Source organism: Sebastes umbrosus, chromosome 22 (genome assembly GCF_015220745.1).
Source record: "Sebastes umbrosus isolate fSebUmb1 chromosome 22, fSebUmb1.pri, whole genome shotgun sequence".
NCBI lineage: Eukaryota > Metazoa > Chordata > Actinopteri > Perciformes > Sebastidae > Sebastes > Sebastes umbrosus.
In genome coordinates this window covers 1949190-1958234 of record NC_051290.1, presented here as the reverse complement: position 1 = coordinate 1958234, position 9045 = coordinate 1949190, and the positions used below count along the sequence as shown (strand labels likewise).

At 41.6% G+C, this 9045-nt stretch overlaps 1 protein-coding gene across 1 annotated transcript; it reads left to right on the top strand.

The window, feature by feature from the left end:
• Positions 1-1886: 1886 nt before the first annotated feature.
• Positions 1887-8257, top strand: LOC119481827 (tripartite motif-containing protein 16-like). Its single transcript, XM_037759080.1, is given in 4 exon segments — positions 1887-3082; positions 3084-3119; positions 3121-3247; positions 5718-8257. Coding segments are annotated over 4 exon segments (2874 nt in total). The 5' UTR covers positions 1887-1978; the 3' UTR covers positions 7325-8257.
• The last annotated feature ends 788 nt before the right edge of the window (positions 8258-9045 follow it).

Sequence of the window (9045 nt, the reverse complement as noted above, 5' to 3'; positions counted from 1 at the left end):
GGCATTCAGAGAAAATAAAAACCTGATTTGAATCGAGAAACGATGCGTTCAACTGTGAAAATAAAAAAACTGGTGCAGTGGCATCATGTTAACCTGCAGTGTCTTTGTTACTGTTGTCTCATAAATTATATCGACTGTGTATGAATTAGTTTGTACACTATTTACAGCAGAAGAGCTGTTATAACAAAGATCATATTTAAAGGTCGACTCGATGTGCGTTACCAAACTAAGCGAATCAATAAGGTTATGAATAGCTGAGCACTGGCACTAGCTGAGTCAACGTTAGCTGTGCTAAAAGGTGTTGTATGTATACTTGTCTGGTGGCTTCGAAGAGGACGTAGATAACATCTTCAGGTCCCTGTCAGAAAGGGCTGTCTGACGGCGAGGTAAAGCGGATTTTAGACACCTAAAAAAACCCAATACCAGTTTAAGTGTACGCTATATTTAGAATATTTTCACCGCTCTACCTCGCCGTCAGGCAGCTCTTTCCGATGGGGAACTGAAGCTGTTATCTATGCCCTCTTCAAAGCCACCAGACTCCATTGACAAAAACAGTAATTTTACCTCTCAGATCACGAGAGTTGCTGGTCTACCGCTGCATCGATCGGTTAGTTTGTCTGTGTTATTGAATGACTTTCTGGATTTGAATACATGAGGAACACCACTGGGAAGCTACAGAATGATATAAAAACTTCTATAAAAAAACACAAATTAATGGACGCCCTTTAAGGCTTTTCTTATGTGAATTACAGAAGTGTAAAGTAACTAAGTACATTTACTCAAGCACCGTTTTGAGGTATTTATTTGAGTATCCGGATCGGGCGCCACAGTTCAGGTGTAAATATTTCTACATTTATCTGGTTTCACTGAAGATTCAGACTTTACATTTCACATGAGATACAGTTAGATGAAAATCATCTCATCATTTTGTCCTTCTTCAGCTGATCTGAAAGCACGAAAAAAAAAAAAAATGAGAGATTCAAGGTTTCCTCCTGACATGCAACACAGAAGCAAAATCTTCACCATGAGTACACAACATGGCTGAAAGTATGTGGACAACACCAACAAGTTTTGGTCCTGGGGCTGTTTTTATGTTTTAGGCTCCTTCGTTCCAACGAATGGAAATCTTAAAGCTACAACACAGAATGATATTTAAACAACCCAGCCAACATTTGTATGTAGTAAATGGGCTGGAAAATGGGCCGTATATGGGATTGTCCGTGGGTTCCATAATGGCCCAATGTCAATTGCCCTTGTGGGTTTCATGCAGGATTTACACTGGGTGTTATATGGGCCCAATCTTGGCAACATAAACCAAAACCCATCTCAGCCCCAGGTTTAAGTTCTACGTGGGAACTACAGGAGACTTAATGGCCTGAAATATGGCTTGTAAGTGGGTTTGTCCACAGTTTCCATGTTGGCCCCATGCACTAATTTCCCAATAGTGACCCAACTAAAACGCCTTTTTTCCCCAGTTTGGAGTGGAAAAAACCTGACTGGTCTGCACAGAGCCCCGACCTCAACGCCATCCGACACAACCCAACAAGTTTCTGAATTCTGAATCACCTGAACGCCGAGGGAGATGAACTATGATTCCATAGAAGAAGTTGTTTACAACCATCTTTCCCACGTCACCAAAGCTCAATCTTAGAGGTTTAAATGAGGGCAGAACACGCTGCCAAAGTTCAAACTGACTGTAAACGTGTAAATAAGGGAAATAAATGCTGCCAAGGTTCAAACCGCTCCCTTACAGTCCAACTCTGACTGGTATTTCTTGGTACCTGCCCCCTTTCATAGATCTACCAGTTTAAGGATTGGTATACTCTCCATGCTGCAAAGTGCAAGAGCTGACACGCCGAATGACTGCAAATCAGCCTATGAATGTGACATAAAAGAAGGTTTGGCTTCCTGTGTGAGGCTTTTATTTGCTGAGGGTAAGGTTCAACTCTAGAGTCATTCAGTGTTGTTGAGAGGTGAAATGGCGCAGCAAGGATACCAAGCAGACGAGGTGAAATTCTCTTGTTCCATCTGTCTGGATCTACTGAAGGATCCGGTGACTATTCCCTGTGGACACAACTACTGCATGAGCTGTATTAAAACCCACTGGGATGAAGAAGATCAGAAGATAAACCACAGCTGTCCTCAGTGCCGACAGACTTTCTACCCGAGGCCTGCCCTGGGGAAAAACACCATGTTGGCAGAGTTAGTGGAGGAAGTGAAGAAGACTGGACTCCAAGCTGCTCCAGCTGATCACCGCTATGCTGGACCTGGAGATGTGGCCTGTGCTGTCTGCACTGGGAGGAAGCTGAAAGCCTTCAAGTCCTGTCTGGTATGTCTGGCCTCTTACTGTGAGCAACACCTCCAGCCTCACTATGAATCACCTGCTTTTAAAAAACACAAACTTGTCGACGCCTCCGTTAAGCTCCGGGAGAACATCTGCTCCCGTCATGATGAGGTGATGAAGATGTTCTGCCGCACTGATCAGCAGTGTATCTGTTATCTCTGCTCTATGGATGAACATAAAGGCCACGACACCGTCTCCACTGCAGCAGAACGGACCGAGAAGCAGAAGGAGCTCGATGAAAGTCGGCAAAAACTCCAGCAGAGAATCCAGAACCGAGAGAAAGACGTGAAGGTGCTTCAACAAGAGACGAAGACCATCAATCGCTCTGCTGATAAAGCCGTGGAGGACAGTGAGAAGATCTTCACTGAGCTGATCCGTCTCATTGAGAAAAGAAGCTCTGATGTGAAGCAGAAGATCAGATCCCGGCAGAAAACTGAGGTGAGTCGGGTCAAAGAGCTTCAGGAGAAGCTGCAGCAGGAGATCGCCGAGCTGAAGAGGAAAGACGCTGAGCTGGAGGAGCTCTCACGTACAGAGGACCACACCCAGTTTCTTAGCAAGTACCCCTCACTGTCAAAACTTACTGGATCTACAGACTCACCGAGACCAAAAAACAATCACCTGCAGGACTATGAGGATGTGATGGCAGCTGTGACAGCAGTCAGAGATAAGATGCAGGCCATTCTTACCGAGACAAGACTTCAGTGGAGTCCAGCGACCAGAGCTGAGTTCTTCCAATACTTCACGTCAAATCACGCTGGATCCAAACACAGCAATGACATATTCTGGTTTTATCAGAGGGGAACAGAAAAATAACATATGACTATAATGCATCACATTCTCCACATCCAGACAGATTCCTTGGGATGCCTCAGGTGTTGAGTAAAGATGGATTGACTGGACGTTGTTACTGGGAGGTGGAGATGAGCAGAAACATAGCAGTAGCAGTCGCAGTCGCTTACAGGAGTATTGACAGATCAGACTTATTAACAGGTGTATTTGGATGCAATGAGAAGTCTTGGGTATTAAGTTGTCACAATAGTTATACTTTCTTTCATGATAACCGCTCACTCAGCATCTCAGGCCCTAAATCCTCCAGAATAGGAGTGTACCTGGATCACAGCGCAGGTATTCTGTCTTTCTGCAGCGTCTCTGAAACCATGACCCTCCTCCACAGAGTCCAGACCACATTCACTGAGCCGCTCTATGCTGGACTTAGGCTTGGTGGTTCTAAAGGAGACACTGTTGAGTTGTGTAAACTCAAGTAGTCATGAAAGAGGCAGAGGATACGTGGATATGAAATAAATGTGTTGTAACCTCTGCAGCACATGAATGCAGATGTTCTTCACTGGTGGTTTAGCTTTAGAGGGACCATTATAGTGATCTGTCCCAGGGTGGCCGTGGTTACTGGACATTTTTATGTGTGGTTTTATCAAATGCTTAATATCAGGGATGGGGGGAGGAAATCGATACAGCATAGTATCGCAATATTTTGCGTGGCAATGGTGTATCGATACACGGACATCAAGTATCAATCTTTTATTATATAAACAATTCTTCAAAATCTGACGGCCCGACCAGGTGGTAGCGGGCTCAGTCTAAGGAATCGATTAGTACCAACCATGTCAGCAGGAACGCTACATAACGCTCCAAACGTTGTGCTAAAATTTGACATGGCCATTTTCAAATGGGGTCCCTTGACCTCTGACCTCCAGATATGTGAATGACAACTCTGAGATGAACAGAGTGAAAACTGCATCTTATCAGATAAAACAGATTTTGAGAAACTGCATAATATTGTAATAAATCTCAATACTCAGCATATCGCAAAATGTTTAAAATCACAATAATATCGTGACTTAAGTATATGGTGATGATATTGTATCGTGGGGTCTCTGGTGATTCCCACCTCTACAGAATGTGGATATATATGTATGTGATCATTCCCAAATCATGCCTCATGTTAAGACAGGAACTTGATCTTTTAATTTTTTATTTCACAAATTCAGATGTTGAACCAAACTGGGCTGGTTTTCCTAAAAGGAATCTCTGAGTCTGAGCTTGATTTATGTTCAGTTCAATCAGCTAAAACATTAAAAGCTTAATTTTTAAGACAATCCAACTTCTTGAATGACGACACTGAACCCCTGAACCTTCAACACGGCGGCTAAAAAAAAAGACTTTGACATTTTCTGCTTAAAAACTTTCTCAAAGTTGTTCTTAGAAAATAAAGCAAAGATGAGTATTTTAAAATCTAAATTAAAGCTCAGCTGTTTGACGTCTGTTTCTTACTGCGAGATGCTTTTAGGAAAACTAGTCCTGCATTAAAGTGGAAGGAGACGTGAGAACTTTTGAGGACATGTTTTAATGCTAACAATGATCTATAATGTGATGTGTGTTGATATGAAACATGGATGTTTGTTGGGATCAGGGTGCGGGCATTCAGAGAAAATAAAAACCCTGATGTGAATTGAGAAACGATGCGTTCAAGTGTGAAAATAAAAACTGATGCAGAGGCCATGTGTTTGTCTTTGTTACCGTTGTCTTCCTGCCTTCATATGAATCAGTCTGTTTATATAAAGTTTAGTTTATTACATTATGGTGAATATGTAGAATAATAATGACTGTAGCAGTCGTGGAGTGATTGTGACATTTACAGCAGAAGAGGTGCAGCATAGTGTTCAGAAACTATTGGGTCAATGTTAAAGTTAAAAAAAGCTTTTCCTTTGTGAATTATAGAGGGAAGTAACTAAACGTACATTTACTCAAACACCAGTTTGAGGTTGTGTAACTTCCAATATATCCAGTACATTTATACAAAGGCTGGAGTTACTTTGCAGATTCATTTTATTTAATTTGCCCTTCCTTCATTCTTCTTCTTTTTCTGTCTTTATTCAACTGATCTGAAAGCATAAAAACCTCTAAAAGTTCCCAACGGTGAAACTGGACTTCCCCATGAGGATGTTCACTTTGGACACTTGAGTACATTTTACTGCAAATGTGTTTAGTTTTACTGAACTGAACCGACTAGAAACAAGTAAAAGGACGGCTGTGAATGCAGCCGAAGCTAAAACTGCTCCATTTCCTGGAATGAAACGAACACTGATAACCCCCCCCCTTCTCTCAGACAAACAAGAGTCCACCTCGGACTGCATATTTCCTGGTTCCCTCCCCTTTCATAGATCTGCCAGTTTAAAGATGGGTGTGACCAAACTGAGCTGAGAGAGAGCTGACTCTCCACTTTACTGCAGATCAGCAGGCAGTTGTGTACGAAAAGAAGTTTTGGCTGCGACGCAGTTATTTGCTGTGGGGAAAGTGAAACTCTAGAGTCCTTCAGTGTTGTTGAGAGGTGAAATGGCGCAGCAAGGATACCAAGCAGACGAGGTGAAATTCTGCTGTTCCATCTGTCTGGATCTATTGAAGGATCCGGTGACTATTCCCTGTGGACACAACTACTGCATGAGCTGTATTAAAACCCACTGGGATGGAGAAGATCAGAAGATAATCTACAGCTGTCCTCAGTGCCGACAGACTTTCTACCCAAGGCCTGTCCTGGGGAAAAACACCATGTTGGCAGAGTTAGTGGAGGAAGCGAAGAAGACTGGACTCCAAGCAGCTCACCGCTATGCCGGATCTGGAGATGTGGCCTGTGCTATCTGCACTGGGAGGAAGCTGAAAGCCTTCAAGTCCTGTCTGGTATGTCTGGTCTCTTACTGTGAGCAACACCTCCAGCCTCACTATGAATCACCTGCTTTTAAAAAACACAAACTTGTCGACGCCTCCGTTAAGCTCCGGGAGAACATCTGCTCCCGTCATGATGAGGTGATGAAGATTTTCTGCCGCACTGATCAGCAGTGTATCTGTTATCTCTGTTCTGTGGATGAACATAAAGGCCACAACACCATCTCCGCTTCAGCAGAACGGACTGAGAAGCAGAAGGAGCTCGATGAAAGTCGGCAAAAACTCCAGCAGAGAATCCAGGACCGAGAGAAAAACGTGAAGGTGCTTCAACAAGAGACGAAGACCATCAATCGCTCTGCTGATAAAGCTGTGGAGGACAGTGAGAAGATCTTCACTGAGCTGATCCGTCTCATTGAGAAAAGAAGCTCTGATGTGAAGCAGCAGATCAGATCCCGGCAGAAAACTGAGGTGAGTCGAGTCAAAGGGCTTCAGAAGAAGCTGCAGCAGGAGACCGCCAAGCTGAAGAGGAAAGACACCGAGCTGGAGCATCTCTCACGTACAGAGGACCACACCCAGTTTCTCAGCAAGTACCCCTCACTGTCAAAACTTACTGGATCTACAGACTCACCAAGACCAAAACCCAATCGCCTGCAGGACTATGAGGATGTGATGGCAGCTGTGACAGCAGTCAGAGATAAGATGCTGGCCATTCTTACCGAGACAAGACCTTCAGTGGAGCCCACGACCAGAGTTGAGTTATTACGATACTCACGTCAAATCATGCTGGATCCAAACACAGCAATGGCCTCTCTAGTTTTATCAAAGGGGAACAGAAAAATAACGTATGACAATAATGCATCATGTTCTCCACATCCAGACAGATTCATTTACATATCTCAGGTGTTGAGTAAAGATGGACTGACTGGACGTTGTTACTGGGAGGTGGAGATGAGCAGGAACGCTGGAGTAGCAGTCTCTTACAGGAGTATTGCCAGATCAGGGGACTTTAATACATTTGTATTTGGATGCAATGAGAAGTCTTGGGTATTATTAGGTTGTGACAATAGTTATACTTTCAGACATGACAACTGTCCAATCAGCATCTCAGGCCCTAAATCCTCCAGAATAGGAGTGTACCTGGATCACAGCGCAGGTATTCTGTCTTTCTGCAGCGTCTCTGAAACCATGACCCTCCTCCACAGAGTCCAGACCACATTCACTGAGCCGCTCTACGCTGGACTTTATCTTCGTGGTTCTGATGGAGACACTGTTGAGTTCTGTGAGCTTGGGCTGCCGCAATAACCGCAATATTGCAAAACAAGCCAACTGTAGGGGACGTATGTAGCAAGTATGTAATAATGTATAAATCCCCTAATAGCACATGAATAAGTAATAATCCCACAACATTATTCATCATTCATAGTTTTTGTCAGACAGATATCGCTGTTTGTTGCGTGCGTGTACAGTAGTGCGGCAGCGGTGTTGTCCCGAAGCTCGGAATACCTTTGAATATTTCTCACCAAAGCTTCGAAGCCCCAAAAAAATTGTACTTGGGACAGCCCTAATATTCAAGCCTGCAAAGATATAAATCAAAGACTATGAAATACAATTTCAGAAGACACCAACTTTCAACTTGGTTATGTTTTGATTAAAAATGTAATGGATAAAACTAAGATCTGGATTTTTACTGACTCAGTTAAACTATCGTTCTCTCTGGTGGAAATTAAACCGTTAAATCTTCCTTTAAATGTACATTTTTTGGTTGAATTAATATTCAGATGCCAGTCTTTCAGTCAGAGTTTTGGTGAAATGAAACACGTCAGCTGACAAAAACAAAGAAGAAGAAATAAAATGACCTATTATTGAAATGTCTGAAAGTTTTATTTGTATTAAAAAGCTGGAATGTTTGGTTATACATGAAATATCTCTCACAAAGCACTTTATAAACCTCTTTCATCGTGCGTCTTTCTCACTCACACACACTAGTTAGTGCTACAGTCTAGTAGGTTAAAGATGCCACATGTAAGATTTGCCTCATGTTTTATCTTTAATAAAAAAAAACCACTTGTGAGTGTCAGTTGACGAGTATTCAGTCTGGAAACGTGAGTGTTTTAACATATGTTGAGGAAACGGGAGTGAGAAAAGACGGAAGTACAGTACTGTTTTTTTTTATAAAAAAAAAAACTACAGATAGAGTTCGTACGATAATGTCGGGACAAACACACTTCCTGTTGTCGATGCAGAACATCCGCCGTACAACACGGTTTAACTGCAGGAAATCTTTTAGTTCCTTAATGTCAACTTTCAACAAACCGTCATCGTAGCAGGCTCACTCCGAGTATTTATATGACATTTAGATCAGCCTATGATAATATCTTTAAATACCAAATGTTCCGTAACGCTTATTTTTAATATCTTCAACATCATCAAAATATGTTTGTTTGCTTTTAATTGAGCTGCTTAAGTTTTAGCTGCACGTTTAAATCTGTTAAATACAAATCATGTATACTTTAACTTTATTACTGCCAACCATTTTACATGCTTCATCCACCAAACATTTAGAGGTTATGCTGCTTTCATCAGGGTGGTATGGTGGAAGAAAAGCTAGAGAAGAGCTTTAGAAAATGGTCAGCAGTGACGTTTAATCGATTTCTAGATAACAGATGAAGTCCAGCCTTAGTGTTCGTTACATAAAGTGATCCAGTTTAAAGGTCAAAGCTTCGAGAATTTATAAAAAGCCTTTTTTTTGTAAGAATTTATCAGTGAAAACATGTGCAACAAAATAACTTTTATAAATAGCTACAGGTACCTACAGTGTCATAAAACTAATCTAAAATAACACTTTATAATAAACATCATTAATAAATGGTAAATTCATAGTTAATTCAACTTTAGTCAATAGTTATTTTACTTTTAACAATGTAATGTAATTAATAATGTTTACTAATTATTAGTAATGCTATAATTTACTTTATTTTAACAGTTTATTTTTGCACACAGTATTTCATATACTATATATACAT